Source organism: Callospermophilus lateralis, chromosome 1 (genome assembly GCF_048772815.1).
Source record: "Callospermophilus lateralis isolate mCalLat2 chromosome 1, mCalLat2.hap1, whole genome shotgun sequence".
NCBI classification, from domain to species: Eukaryota; Metazoa; Chordata; class Mammalia; order Rodentia; family Sciuridae; genus Callospermophilus; species Callospermophilus lateralis.
The window spans coordinates 217,176,679-217,192,647 of record NC_135305.1 but is presented as its reverse complement, the minus strand read 5'-3'; the positions used below and the strand labels follow the sequence as shown (position 1 = coordinate 217,192,647).

Genomic DNA, 15,969 nt, shown 5'->3' with positions numbered 1-15,969 from the left:
ATTGGTATAATAAACCTGAATATGTGTATGGATAAATGTAGAAGTAAATTTGGCAAGACCATGTAACCAAACAACAAGCATATAAAGCAGAACTAGATAGAGAGATGCTTGGTATTGTGAACTTTTAATACATGTGGGTGGTAGCAAATTTTTAATATTAAACTGCAGTCATTTCATAGTAAATTGATGGGATCAGACATTAGGATCCCTACCATAGTGTTGTATAAAGGACATGCTGAATAAAACCTAAAAGACCTGTGTTTTTGCAGTTAATGAATCCTTTCCTATCTGCTTTTTCTAATTTTCCAACACAAAATGAATGTCCTTAATGAAAACAAAAGACCCTAACATTTGACCTTTTCAAGATGTGCATGATAAATTTCTAACTTCACTTTTTTACCCTTTATTATTTGTAGAATTATTCAAATCCCACCATTGTTCTATGATTCTTTATCTTGCAAATACTATTTAAGGAATCTGGGTCTTTTATATAGTCCTTATAAAACATAAACTTTACATTTAATTTCTAAGAAATGTTTAGAGATCTCTTTCAAAAGTTATTCCCTCCAGTAAAGGAAGAGGCTACTAGATGTGTGAATGTCAAATTGCCTTTGCTTTGCCTTATGGGACAGTGAATAATTTCTCCAATGCACATGAAAGTTAGAATCTGTGCTAAAGGCAAGTAGTACTCTTTTCTTTCCAAAGCATCGAAGTCTAGCAGAGCAATGGCAGAGATAAGGTGCGTTTCTATTTTGCAAATTGTTAAATGTACCATTCACCATCTGCATCACTTAAGTTTCTCATGATAAAAAGAATCAATGGGATAATCATTTGAGTAACTGGATAGATGGAGAGATTAAGAGAAAGATGATAGAAGATAGATATACAAACTGTATGTGGGATAATCTTTGCCCTGACTATGGTAGATTTTGAGTGTATAAGTAAATTATGTTTATTATCTGTCTCGATCTGGTCAAGAGATCATTGTATAAACATGTGATGGTCTCTCAGCACTTAGAATGAAGTGCTACTGAAATTCAAATAAGTTTAAATGCATTAACACTAAGTAGATGATAATGATGATTATCATTATCTATTTAATAGATTCCTAAAAGGTATGTATTATCTGTTTCATCCTAGAGTTGCTTCAGCAAAATACCATTAAAATGAAGAATTTGAGGCCAGGAGAGCACAAACATGTGTCCCAGTCCACTCAGCTAGTACTTTTCAATTGTGCTAAACACAGTGGTAAACACCTGTCATCCCAGCAACTCAGGAAACTGAGGCAGGGGGATCACAATTTCAAAGTCAGCCTCAGGAACTTAGCAAGATCCTGTTTCAAATTTTAAAAATAGAGAACTTAAAAGGGCTAAGGGTGTAGCTCAGTGGTAGAGAGCCCCTAGATTCATTCCCAGTACCACAAAAATAATTATTTTTTGGGTGAATTTTCTACCTCCCCCCATTGATAAGATTATTGTGTCAGATAAGAGTACCTTTATGTTGTGAATCACAAGAAGGGGAGACACAGCAATGAATGAATGTTCAAGAAATGATTTAGGGTCTTCCTCTATTCAGGAGCAAGTTCAAGTGTATTCACTCCATTCAATATTTCCTTTAAAAAAGAAATCCATCTTTTTTTAAATTTCCATGTTCATTGTGGTAAAATTCAATTTTTTTAAAAAAAAATGTGCCATTTGAACTGGAGAATATCATATTAAATGAAATAAACCACTTTAACCATTTCTAAGCACGCAGATTGGTGGCATTAGTTACACTGGCATTTGTATACAACCACCACTATCTCCATATCCAGAAGATTTTCCCCTCCCCAAATAAAACTTTGCACACATTTGAAAAACTGTCATCCTCCTCACCAACAATCAACCATGATTTTACCTTGAAACATCATAAGGACTCAGAGCCGTTAAACTTCAAGTGCTAACAAGAGGGCACCGTTTATAAGCTATGTGTTCAGTTTTGCTACTTTTTCCAATTCACATTTCAGAGGATGCCACAGGTACTGAGCTTAGACCATCCTTCTCTGAGTCTCTTCTAGACACTAGCAATGTCCCTGTTTCTACGGCTGTGGATGAAGAGAGTTGGCATAGGGGTGGTCACAGTGTCTACCAACGAGAACCCTTCACTGGGAGAATGAAGCACAGCTGATCCAAGGCACTATCCAAGACCTGTTTGATAAAATAAGCAAACAGCTGCCAGTTGAGAGCAGAAGGTAGAAAACACTTCAGACTTCCCACCTGATGAATTTCCAAATGGTGGTAACTGTTTTCTAGTAAGAGGAAAGGACTCCCAGGATAAGGAAAAAGCAAACATGGCACCAATGAGTCCCAGCACTATGCTATTGTTAGTAGTCTGAGAACAGGCACAAGAACACACTGAGGAGGGTGATGGAAGAAATCATCAATTTCCACCTCTAGGAAGTAGACAAGTTGCAAGGCCAGCAAATGGTTTAGCTGAATCCTAGAGTCTAACAAAGATGATGCCCAACTAAGAGACCACAGAGGCATGGTCCATTGTTGCAGTAATTCACGTGCAGGTCAGCATGGGAAAAGAAAGAAGAAGAAGCATAGCAAGCGAAGCAGCAGCAGAAAAAAAGTCCTTTATTGTGTACAAGCAATCTTTTTATAGTATTGTGAACAAAGACGGCAGCCTTCCAACATCAATAAATCAGTTCTTTCAACTAATTAAACATAGCACACAGAAGTTTTACTTTCTAATCAGAAGTGACCCGCTTCTCATGGCTAATCTACTCTCGGCCTGGAGTATGCTGAGCTCTGCTCTCTTTTAGAACAGATAAAAAATTTTTCTCAGCGCCCTCCAAGCCCACTTGGCAGAACATCCCATTTGCAGGCAAGTTCTCCCAAGAACAGCAGACACCTTGTTTTCAAGCATTTCTGTTGTTACCTATCTAAACCTTGAAGGAACCTCTCGTTTGCGAGCAGGCCCTGCCAAGGACACCAGACATCTCGTTTTCAAGCATGTCCGCTGTAACTTTATCTAAACCTTGAAGGAGCCCCTCGTTTGCGAGCAGGCCCTCCCAAGGACAGTAGACGGCTCGTTTTCAAGCATGTCCGCTGTTGCCTTTCTATATCTCGACAGAATATCCTGTTTGCAGGCAAACTCCATCAAGGACAGTAATAGTAACACAGTCACATCTGATTCTCTACAGTCCATGATACTGGTTAGTACAGTGGCCCCTTTCCACTCTTATGAGCAGGTTCCCACATCATGACCAGGAAAAGTCCTAAGAGGACACGCTGCAGTTCCTGGATCATCTGAGAGTTCCATGAGGTGGAATTCTACATGCATGTTAGTTTTCTGCTTCTGTGTTTATAGGACACCTTTGAGTAGAAAAGAAGGTAGGATAAAGGAAACAGTAAGCAAGCACTCAGGACTGTTTACATGTTTACTCTAAGCATTCACAGTTGAGTATCCAGACCTGAGGCCCACAGGCCTTCAACAACATCTCACAGTTGTGACAAACTCCATCTTCTTGGAAATCTTCCATTATTGGTTTATATATTTCTGTACAGTTTTTTAGAAACTAAGTATTGAATCCAGGATCTTCTACATACTAGGCAAGCACTCTAACACTGAAGTACATCCACAGCCCTTTTTATATTAAGTACATCCACAGTGTCTCAATAAGTTGCAGAGTCTAGGCTTGAATTTGTGATCCTCCTGCTTCAAACTCCTTACTCGTTAGGATTCCTGACATGTGCCATTCTGCCCAACCTACTTTAGGGACTCTAAACAAAAGAGCATTGGAAGACCAAGAACACTAGATATAACAGGATCATGATCACAGTAATGTGCAGCCTACCCCAGGGGTGTGGGAAATAAAATCACAACATAAGAAATAGCTTTCTAAGTTTTAGAAATAGAATCCATTTTAATTAAAGAAAAGCAATAAGCAATTTAGTGTGCTGTATTATTTTCTAAGATAATGGTCTGGATTCTTTCAATGAAGGATATATATTAACATTGTATAAGAGCCAGCACTGCATAATCTGATGATGACATTACGGATGAATATTCATTATCAGAACACATTGTTCAGTGCCACTGTTCTTCCAGGAGTTCCAAAACTCTGAGGTTATTGATTTGCCTGTAAGAATAGAAGTAGTCAGCCAAATGCTGTTTGTCTTTTAATAATCATTAAATCATTCACATACACAAGAATGGGGTCCTAATTAGAACAAAATACATTCCCTGATTGTATAGTTATATCAAAATGGATTCTGTTGTCATGTGTAACTAAAAAGAAACAATATAAATGAACGAATAAATAAATAAAATCATTCAAAATTCTGTTTTCTTCCTTGCCTTAGTTAGACTTCAAATGTTGGGAAATGTGGTTTAGTTTATAGCACATAATGAACGGCATCAACAACCAGATATGTATTAGTGTAACCTGGACCTGTCCATGATTAAATAATAATGAAGTGCTTAAAACCAATTTTTGAGTCTTTTTTTAAAAAAATCCAGTTTCTGTGATAAAAACCCTACAAATACCTGGTGAGGAAAAGAGCTCTTTGCATTTTTTTTTTCTTTTTTGCTGTGGTAATCTACAGTGCTCTGCCAGAGGGCTCCAGTGTTTCTATGTTACAGTTGAGAAATTTAGCACCATGGATGCCCTCAGAGACCAGGTTAATCCCAACGTTTTTATGCTATTGCATAGATTTTCACATCAATTTCTAAACTGATGAATGGATTGTAATTCTCTGATTTCAGTTATGTGGAGGAAACTCAGGTAGTTACTCTGTCAGATTTCACAAAGCTACAGTTGAGATAAAATATGAAAGACAACAGTAGGGAAACTATTGCAAATACAGGAAAATGGTGATAATAATTATCTAACTTACAAGGCTGTGATAAGAATTTTTAACTTTTAAATTTCTTCTTTTAAAATTAAAATGTGGATGCCTATTTATTCTGATATATTTATATATTTGAATATGTAAATTTAAAAATATTTAGATTCCCTGGCATCAAAAGAAAAACCAATTTAATCAGATTATCTGCCTATGAAATTCTTGGTGGTAGCTTGTGTTTTGTTTTTTTGTGTTATATATATATATATATATATATATATATATATATATATATATATATATATCAGGGTTTGAACCCACGGTGTTAAACCAGTGAACCACATCACTTTCCCTGTCTCAAAATAAAAAATGAAAAAGGGCTAGTGATGTGGTTTACTGGTTTAACCATGGGTTCAAACCCTGATATAGTTACTAAGGACCATGCTAAGCTGCTCAGGCTGGCTTTGAACTTGAGATTCTCCTACCTTGGACTAAGGAGCTACTGGGATTACAGCTGTGCACCTTCACACCAAGCTGGGTGGTCTTTTCTTATATCAGGGTTGGGAATCTTGGCATTAGAATATATCCTGCCATTCAGAAATCATAAAATAACATTACCTGTTACCCCTATGAATAAAACAAACAATTTGAAAATTTAAAATTTAGTAACATCATTTACTAATATTTCCTTCATAAGTACAACTGAATCTAGGTTCAAATATTCACATTGAACTTTGACTTCTTGATAACTCTGCATAATTCCATTCTCCTGCAGAGCTCTCACCGAATCCAACTAGTGGCATGAATTTTGCGGGTAGATTTTGCTCTCTACATTGGCATAACAGTATTGACTTATACATGCATAAACACTTTTCTCAAGAAATTACACAAAAGAACCTAAACCTCATCGAAGTCATCAAGAACACAAAACTTACTACCTTAAAATGTAATACTTGACAGCAACAAGTGTTTTTCAGCATATCTGTGAAAGACAAACATTTGTTTCTAATGTTTTAACAGATGCATAGAATTGCCTAGAGAGATGTCATTAAACTTGTAAGTTCATTATTATAGCAATATATTCAAAATTCTTATGCCTCTCTCCATTTTGCACAGCTGAGAATTACTATATAATATATGGGTGTAGGTTTGTTGATTGACTTCCACAATTCAAGAATTTTCACTATTGCTATTACTCTCCTATATTTATTGTTGCAAAAACAATAAATTGAGGTTTTAAAAAGTTATAATTTTCACGATTTTGAAGTATGTAGATCAGCAGTCTTGATCACATGGATGTGGCTATGACACAATCACTTTCATTTAACTTTAAAATTTTCCATTTTTCTAAGCTGATACTTTGTTCCAAATGTGAGAAATTTCCAAACATACATTCCCAACACTAGCCAGAGTCATTCCACTAAAATGTGAGAAACTAAAGCCATTAATATTCCTAAAGAGGCAGATTAACAGAACTTGATATTTCATTTTAATGTCTTTTCCTATATACATTGCAACTGGACCCCACAGGGGCTGAGATTAGACCCTCCTGCTGTGCAGCCTCCTCAGGGCACCTTTAATGTCCCTGTTCCTCAGGCTGTAGATGAAAGGGTTCAGCATGGGGGTGACCACAGTGTACACCACGGAGGCCACTGCACTCTTCCTGGGAGAATGTGATGCAGCTGACTCAAGGTACACTCCAAAGCCTGTACCTAAAAATAAGCCAACAACTGCCAGGTGAGAGCCACAGGTGGAGAAGGCTTTGTACTTCCCCCCTGAGGATGGGATCCTCAGAATAGAGGACACAATTTTATAGTAAGAGAAAAAGATCCCTGAGATGGGGAAAAGGCCATATACTGCTCCCAGAATATACTGGACAATGTTATTAGAGAAGGTGTCAGAACAGGAGAGATTCAGAAGTTGAGAAGGGTCACAGAAGAAACTGGAAATTTCCACACTCTTGAAGTTAGTAATTTTTAAGATCATCAAAATAACTATCTGGGAGTCCAAAAGGCTGAACAAAAATGACACCAAAATTAAGAAGCCACAGAGACGAGGGTTCATCATGACCAAATAGTGCAGGGGGTGACAGATGGCTACAAACCGGTCATAGGCCATCACAGTCAGAATCATGTAATCCATACAGACAAAAATGGTAAAAGTAGACATCTGTGTCAGGCAGCCCACATAGGAGATGGCTCTGCTGTGAGTCTGAATATTCATGAGCATCTTTGGGACCGTGGTGGAAGTTGAACAGATATCAGACCAGGACAGGTTGGAGAGGAAGAAGTACATGGGGGTGTGCAGGTGGGAGTCAGAGCTGATGGCCAGGATGATGAGCAGGTTCCCAAGCACTGTGACCAGGTACATGCACAGAAACAGTCCAAAGAGGACTGGCTGCAGGTCTGGATCTTCTGAGAGTCCCATGAGATAGAACCCTGAAACGTGTGTTAAGTTTTGTGCTTCTGTGCTGCTTGGACACCTTTTGAAAAAGCAAAGAGTATAAGAAAAAAAGAAACCCATCAGCAGGCACCCCTCACTCTGTGTGCATTCAAATTCAGGTATTCACTAGGAAGCTGCTCACAATGGAGATCCACATGCTCTCAATAGTTCTCAGGAGTGCAATACCCAGTCCTGCTCAATCGTTCACTGTTGCTCTCTCCATCATTCACCCCGCTTTCCACACCCTCTTTGGAGACATTGAACTGAGAAAACTTAGAAACCCAGAAGCAGAGGAAAGAAGAAGTTCATGATCACAATAAAATATAGCCTACTGTTTAAGATAAAATTCAGGAAAAATACTAACTTTTCTACTAAGAAAAAGCAATCATCATGAAAGCACAGTTATGAATCTTGAACAGCATGCTTTTTTACCAATGCCCTTGCCCATGCCCTTGCCCATGCCTTTGGCCTATGCCCTTGGCCCATGCCCTTGCCCTTGCTCCAAGCTTTGGCCCATGCCCTTGGCCCATGCCCTGGGCTCAGGCCCCTGTAATTTGGGGAAAATAAACAAGTGCAGGGAAAAGTGGTGCAAAATTGTGCAGCTCCACCTTGGCTCCCCTCGTGTCCAGGACCTGATACAGCCCTTCTATAAACATTGGACACCCTTCCCAAAAGAGGGCTGCCTCTCACCCTCAAGACAGGCCACATTAACCCTTGCATGTGTACCTGCCTTTGTAAATAAACCTCTGTCCATGCCTCTGTCCAGCTCCTACTGAAATCCTTCTCCATCACATGTGACAAGAACCCCACTGGTCTGGAGTTGAGCTCCACTTCTGCCCTGGGAACCCCTTGGACTCATCTCCAGAAACATCTTTTCTCCTATGACATTAGTATCTTTGCCTGATCCCAATCTTCTGCAAACCTGTCTCCCAAACAACCTACTTCATGAAATGGGGAGGTGTGATTTTCTGTTGATGTTTCTATGTCAATATTAATTTATGTTCCCATAAATGTTTCCATTAAAAATTACCTAAAGAGCATCTAAATCTCATCTAAGTGGTGCACAACAATACCTATTGCCCCAGAAATGCAAATTTACATTAACTGGAGGTGCTAATTCCATTTGTGAAGAACATTCCTCTACTTCAAAGTCTTCATCCTACACAAAGCATTACCTGAAGAAAGGACATCTTTGATCCAGTAAGATTTTCAATATGACAATCATTTCAAAAATTCTGTTCCTGTATCCATATCACACAAGTAAGAAATTCTCTATAACATATTGGAACATTGAATGTCCAAGTTTACTACATCAAAGCTACATATATTTAACAATTTTAGAAAATCATAATTATAGTTACACTCAGTAGTTGGGTTCATTTTTTTTCCATATCATTATTGTATTATAGTTGTACATAATGGAGAGATTTATTGTTTCATATTCATACATGCACACAATGTAAGGATTTAATTTATCCAGTATCATTCCCTATATTTCTTCTTTCCCTCCCATGCCCCTCTCCACCAGTTCCTTTTCTCTGCCATATTGATCTACCTTTGATTTTTAAGAGCCTTATATTTATACATAGTAGTTGTGTTTATCCCAATATAAACATATGCCCATGGAACTTGATTTATCCCATTTCAATCCCCATTCTCTCCCCTAATCCCTCCCTTCCTGACTCCCCCACTCTCCTCCCCCTCCTGTGCTGATCTTCCTTTGGCTTATTTATTTGTTATGATTTATTGGTGCTTTCTATGTATACATCACATGGAAGTCACTGTGGTATAGTCATATACCAGAAGTAAGAAGTCCATTAATCCAAATTAATTTTGTTCGGTTTGGGGAAGAAAGATGAGGTGAATTCAATGTTGAAGAGATCTATTTTTTATGCCTCCCTGTTCCAAGACAAAAATGGACCCCAGTGAGAAAGACAGAGGGAGACATTCAGCCAAATACACAGTGAATGCATATGGAGATTCAAAAGTAAAATATCCCATCCAGAAATAGAAAAATGTAAACTTTGAGTAGGGGATAATTATTTGAGTGGCATGAAGATTAACATAATCATTACTAACAGCAGCAATATGTAGATCTTATTTTGCCTACAACTTATTCAAATTTCTCATATTATTCCCTAAGACCAAGTATCTATTTAATCCTTAGTCACTGCAATTGTAGCAGAAAAATCAACTCAGATAACAAGGCTGAATCCAGACATTAGTGACTTGCTCTACTTCACAGATACAAGAAGTGGGACTGACAGGCTCTGAAATCCATCCACTACATGTTTTTATTCTCTCCCACCCCATATAAAGATTCCTGCCTAGATCCTGAGGTCTTAACTACAACTAAATATCAGGTGTATATTTGAACTCTTTCCAGTTTTATGAGTAAGAATAAAATCAAGACCCAATATTAGATTTGCTGTGAGATAGAGAGGGCTGTTTTCAAGCATGGAGGAGCATGTGGTGAGCTCCAAGGAGGTTCTGGAGGGGGCCCAGGAGTTAATGATCATTACTCTGCTGAATGATCATCAGCCTCCCCTACAGTGACCTCTCTGTGACCTGTGGCTGTTCTTCCATAGTGTATTCAGCAAGCGCCCCCACTGCTCTGCCCTGTGATTCCTCAGGAATCTCACAGGAAGAGCACCATGGGCAAGACTCTCTTTCTGCAGGACACAGAAGAGGAATGGCTAGTGGGCTTGCTGATGGTACAGCCTGCCAGGATTCTCCCATGATGCCCTGCATCCATGGTCTGACAGCCCAATGCAACCAGGCTGCTGTCTCCTAGCAAACAAGAACAAGTTGCATACATATAAAGTTCTCATTTACTGTAAGATAATGATAAATGAGGTATGCATTATCAGAGTAGGACACACAAGAAGTGAGACAGATCACACAAAATCTGTTCCTCAGCCTCTGAGCCTGGGAAGCCCTGAGTGTCAGTTCACAATGCTCTGGCTTCTGTCCTCCCCTCATCATCCTTATCAAGACCACCACAGTTCTTTCCTAGAGCTTAGGAAACATAGTTGAAGGACCAATTTTGCTGTCATAGGTGATATTTTTATAGGAAATAAAAACAGCATGGGTGGAGAACAAAATTTAAAATAAGATATATGACAGTACAGAAAAGTATTTTTTAAAAAATCACAAATACCATACATGAAACTTGACCTCCTGAAATCCTCCCCATCTGGAAACTCTAACTTTAATGTTTGTTCTTCTGATACAGAAGCAATACTTGTAATTCTAAGGTTCCCAGTGCACTTACAGGGTTATGCTTCTTCTCTGCCAGGTAATGATAAGGAGTGCACATGCCAAGACCCACCCATACCTGATGCCCAACAAAGGCTCAGACTCTGTGCCCAGCATTCCCAGGAATACGCTGTCAGCTGGGAGCTTCGTGATGCAGAACCACAGCAGGGAGACAGAATCATGCAGCTCACTGAACAAGAACTATCAGCAAAAGGGCTGCAGGCACAGGCTGATGGCGGACTAGCATATGACCTTGGTAGCTCTATGCACAGAGCTCATAATTAGACTAATTGGTCCATGCAATGCCCATCTCTAAGGACTTCCCAACATTAATGCAGAATGATGAAGAAGAAAAATTGAAGATCCACTTAAGATTTGGACCCTAGCTGTAATTAGGAAGAAACTTGCATAATCAATTACTTCTTTCATTTTATGTTTTTTAAATACTTCTGGGTTTTTTTTTATTTTTTTTAATTTGTTCTAACTGGTTATACATGAAAGCAGAATGCATTTCAATTAATTCATTGTACATAAATAGAGGACAACTTCTAATTTCTCTAGCTGTACATGATGCAGACTCACACAACTCATGCAATCATACATGTACATAGGGTAATAATGTCCATCTCATTCCTCCATTCTTCCCACCCTCCTCCCATTACTGCACTATGCCTAGTCAAAAGTTACTCCATTTTCCCCTACCCACCACCCACTATAGATTAGCTTCTGCATATCAGAGAAAGCATTTGGCCTTTTTTTTTTTGAGATTGGCTTATTTCGTTAGCATAATATTCTCCAGCTTTCCATTAGACTGAGTAATATTTCACTGTGTATATGCCACATTTTCTTTATCCACTCATCTGTTGAAGGGCATCTAGGTTGGTTCATAGTTTAGCTATTGTGAATTGAGCTGCTATAAACATTGATGTGGCTGTGTCTCTGTAGTATGCTGATTTCAGGTCCTCTGGGTATAGACCAGGGAGTGGGACAGGTGGGTCAAATGGTGGTTCCATACAATAAACTAAACACCAAAACACAAATAACCCAATCAATAAATGGTCTAAGGAACTGAACAGACACTTCACAGAAGATATACAATTGATCAACAAATATATGAAAAAATATTCAACATTTCTATCAATTAGAGAAATGCAAATCAAAAGTACTCTAAGATTTCATCTCACTCTGGTCAGAATGGCAATTATCAAGAGCCATGTGCCTCAAATCCACACAGCATTTCAAATATGGCTTCACTTATTCAATATGAATACCTAGCCCAAGTTACATGAACTTTCTCATTTCTGTTCTCTAAAATGAAATTATGTGATACTTATGGCGTGGAAAGACTTTGCACATGAATTCAAAGAATATACAAATAGGGGAAAAGGCTAACTCATACATTGCTGATGGGACTGCAAATTGGTGCCACCACTCTGGAAAGCAGTATGGAAATTTCTTAGAAAACTTGGAATGGAACCACTTCTCTGTTTTGTTTTTTTTTAAGTTCCATGTTTATTAGGTTAAAATATAAATAAGAAAAATTACTATTGAGCCATAATAAGTATACACTTGAGTGACATTTATTTGGCCATTAAGGTTTTTCTTTTAATTAAACATTCAGTTTTTTGAAAAACAGTGGACTGCCCAGAAGGATTGTCAAAGGACTCTGCAACATTGAAATAATGTGAAACTCTGAAGTGTGTCTCAGACCAAGCTCTAAGGGTCCTTCACTTCCCTCTGTTCCTGCTTTGCGTTTCCTAGGTTCATGAACGTCTCTGCCATTGATGTTGAGTAATTGAATGTTGAAGATGCTGTTGAGAGGAAGTATGGGGCTTCTGTGTCCATGCCACAGACACAAACATGAGGTGCTCAATATCATCTCCTGCTCATAGGAACATTTTTTAGTAGATTGAAGGTACAGAAAGGAGAGCACCACTGTGTAGAAACCCCACTTGAGCATGTCCAGGACCTGTGAATGTAGCAAAGGTCTATTCAATGTTTAACAACATAGTTTTCATTTTTATCTCTCTGTGCCTAACATGGTACAGGCTCTGGGAAATCAGAAATGAGAAAGAGAAGCTTTTTCACCCAACATACAGCATATACATATGAAAGGGGAATAAGAAGCTGTACCATTACAGAAATATGAAAACAATAATAGGTCACAGGATAATTGATTTGAATAATAAAGATTGGAATTTCTATATTTATAATAACTAATTTTCTTTTGCCCATATGTTACAACATCGTCACATATCAATCACACAGGAAGAAACAATTTCTGTTTATTCTGGGTTCAATGATGTTGTATCAACTAGAAATCATCTTGGAGGACATTGCTGAGTATTATAGACACTAGCACCTGCACTTTGTTCAAGGTAGTATGAGTCCAGCCAACAGCAGCCAAAATTAAATTGTGAGTCTCTGGGTCTGAGGCAATCATCTTTTTCAATTTTTTTCAACAATTAAAAAGTTTTCAGCAGAATAAAGAGGTCTTAATTAGAGAAGCATCTCTGGTACATTCTTAACTCTTTAAAGTCCCTGAGTAGTAATGAAGTCTAGACCTACTTTGCTCCTATTTGATGGAGAGGGTTAATTATAATATACAGGTGGATGTGGCAGCTGCAGGTGTGTCCTGGAGTTGGGGACACAGGGGGATGTTCTGGATTACTTGTGCTGACTTGACCTTAGATTTTGTCTCAGCTCAGACTTTCTTGCAGAAATGATTCAACTGATACCCCTGACTGCTTTATCCTGGAATCCACCAGAAATCCCAAAGGAAGTGCCCAAGAAAATTGGTCCCATCTTGGAGTGACAGGAAACGGAAACACATGATTGTTTTGTGGAGGGGACAACCTGTCAGCAGTGGCTTCCCCAAATGCCATGTGCCTCAAATCCACACAGCGTTTCAAATATGGCTTCAGTTATTCAATCTGAATACCTAGCCCAAGTTACATAAACACCTAAGCTCATTTCTGTTCTCTAAAATAAAATTGGGTGATACTTATGCTGTGGGAAGACATTGCACGTGAATTCAAACAATCTAAATATAGTACATAGCTTAGCACCTGGCATTCAGAATCCCCAACAAAAGATCATCCTCATCTTCATTCACATCCTCATCAACACCTTCATAGACTGTATGGAGTATTGAGGACACAGTTTAAAGTGATGCATTTTCTCCCCTTGTGGATGACAGTGTGTGGCAGGAAGAGTCAGGAGGCAGTTAAAGAGGACTTTCCATGAGCTTTCTGTTGCACTCACCACAACAAAGCATATGAACTCATAGTTTCACCCCTGACAATGTGCACCTCATTCTCCCATCTGGGTAGACAAAGTGAAGGCTTCTCCTGATGGTGAAGAAATAATACTATGCAATGTCCTTCCTCCACCCTTCCCTTCCATAGCAGCTCCTGATTCACACTGGGGCTCTGCTGACTTAGAACTAAGGAGGGCAGGTCCAAAGGCCCCACCTCCCTGGTGCCCAGTGGCCCTGACTTCAGCCTCTGGGTATTCATACATGCTCAGTTAGGTGCTTCCTGATACAGACAACCACAGCAGGAAGAGATGCATAATGGCGCCCACTGCACTGGGGTCCTCAAGCTGAAGGGCTGGAGGCACAGGCTTGTTGTTGACTACTGTGTGACTTTGGTGGCTCAGTGCATAAGGCTCCTAGTTTACCAAGTAGCTAAAGCATATCAGAAACTCTTAAGAGCTTCCTAATATTAATGATGGAGAAGAGGAGCAGAAAATGAACATCTAGCAATGTTTATCAGTTTATCTCTATTAAGGAAGAGGCTCTTCTGTACTATAAATTTTTCATTTCTTTAAAAGAAACTTTTTAGCTTTATATTACTATTGTTGCAGTAAATTGAAGTTAAAAAAACTTTCCTTCTAACCATTCTCAAGTATCATGATAAGCATTATTGATCACATAGATTTTTTTTTGAAATATTCATCATCACCATCTCAAAAATCTTTTATTATTTCAAAATGATACTTTGTTCCAAATATGAAGAACTCCCAAACATTCCCCCCATCACTGGCTGCAGCATTGCACATACATCATGTGTGGTATTAAACCCATCAATGTTCCTGAAGGGGCAGATTAACCCAACTTGATAATTAGTTATAATGAATTTTCCAACACACATCACAACTGGACACTACAGGGTCTGAGATTTAGGCCATCCTGCTGGGCAGCCTCCTCAGGGCACCTTTAATGTCCCTGTTCCTCAGGCTGTAGATGAAGGGGTTCAGCATGGGGATGACCACAGTGTACATCACCGAGGCCATTGTACCCTTCCTGGGAAAAGGCGATGCAGCTGACCCAAGGTACACTCCAAAGCCTGTCCCTATAAATAAGCCAACAACTGCCAGGTGAGAGCCACAGGTGGAGAAGGCTTTGTACTTCCCTCCTGAGGATGGAATCCTCAGAATGGAGGAAATAATTTTATAGTAAGAGAAAAAGATCCCTGAGATGGGGAAAAGGCCATAAAATGCTCCCAGAAAATATTTGACAATGTTATTAGAAAAGGTGTCAGAACAGGAGAGATTCAGAAGTTCAGAAGGGTCACAAAAGAAACTGGAAATTTCCACACTCTTGAAGTTGTTTATTTTTAAGATCATTAAATTGTGCAACTGTGATTCCAAAAGGCTTAATAAAAAGGATACCAAAATTAAGAAGTCACATAGGTGAGGGTTCATAATGACCAGGTAATGCAGGGGGTAACAGATGGCTACAAAACGATCATAGGCCATCACAGTCAGAAGCATATAATCCATACATGCAAAAATGCCAAAAATAGACATCTGTGTCAGGCAGCCCACATAGGAGATGACTCTGCTGTGAGTTTGGATGTTCACAATCATCTTTGGGACCGTGGTGGAGATGAAACCAATGTCAGCCAAGGACAGGTTGGAGAGGAAGAAGTACATGGGGGTGTGGAGGTGGGAGTCAGAGCTGACAGCCAGGATGATGAGCAGGTTCCCAAGCACTGTGACCAGGTACATGGACAGAAACAGTCCAAAGAGGATGGGCTGAAGGTTTGGATCCTCTGAGAGTTGCATCAAATAGAATTCTGATATGTGAGTTAAATTTTGTGCTTTTGTGTTGCTTGGACACCTTTTGAAAAGCAAAGAGTGTAAGAAAAAAAAAAGAAAACCATCAGCAGGCTCCACTCACTCTGCATGCATTTGGATTCAGGTATTCACTAGGAAGCTGCTCACACTGGAGACCCACAGGCCCTCAAATAGGTCTCAGTCCTGAGACACCCAGACTTGCACACTCTTTCACTGTTGCTACCTACATCATTCACCCCTCTCTCCACACCCTATTTCAGACATTTAACTGATCAATATTAAAATCCCAGGAGCAGAAAGAAGAAGTTCATGATTGCAGGAAATTATAGCCTACCATTTAAGGGGAAATTCGGGG

At 39.1% G+C, this 15,969-nt stretch overlaps 2 protein-coding genes across 2 annotated transcripts; both read right to left on the bottom strand.

Moving 5' to 3' along the window:
• Positions 1-6,371: 6,371 nt before the first annotated feature.
• On the bottom strand, positions 6,372-7,319 carry LOC143394905 (olfactory receptor 7E24-like). The gene has a single exon (XM_076849476.2). It carries the CDS (start codon positions 7,257-7,259, stop codon positions 6,372-6,374), a length of 888 nt encoding a protein of 295 aa, XP_076705591.1. The 5' UTR covers positions 7,260-7,319.
• A 7,395-nt stretch (positions 7,320-14,714) lies between these two features.
• On the bottom strand, positions 14,715-15,659 carry LOC143400759 (olfactory receptor 7E24-like). Its single transcript, XM_076857758.2, has one exon. It carries the CDS (start codon positions 15,600-15,602, stop codon positions 14,715-14,717), a length of 888 nt encoding a protein of 295 aa, XP_076713873.2. The 5' UTR covers positions 15,603-15,659.
• Positions 15,660-15,969: the final 310 nt, after the last annotated feature.

What these genes read in the sequence shown, in the direction of transcription:
- LOC143400759 (XM_076857758.2), bottom strand. Translation starts at nt 15,602, where the DNA reads ATGCAACTCTCAGAGGATCCAAACCTTCAGCCCATCCTCTTTGGACTG.
- LOC143394905 (XM_076849476.2), bottom strand. Translation starts at nt 7,259, where the DNA reads ATGGGACTCTCAGAAGATCCAGACCTGCAGCCAGTCCTCTTTGGACTG.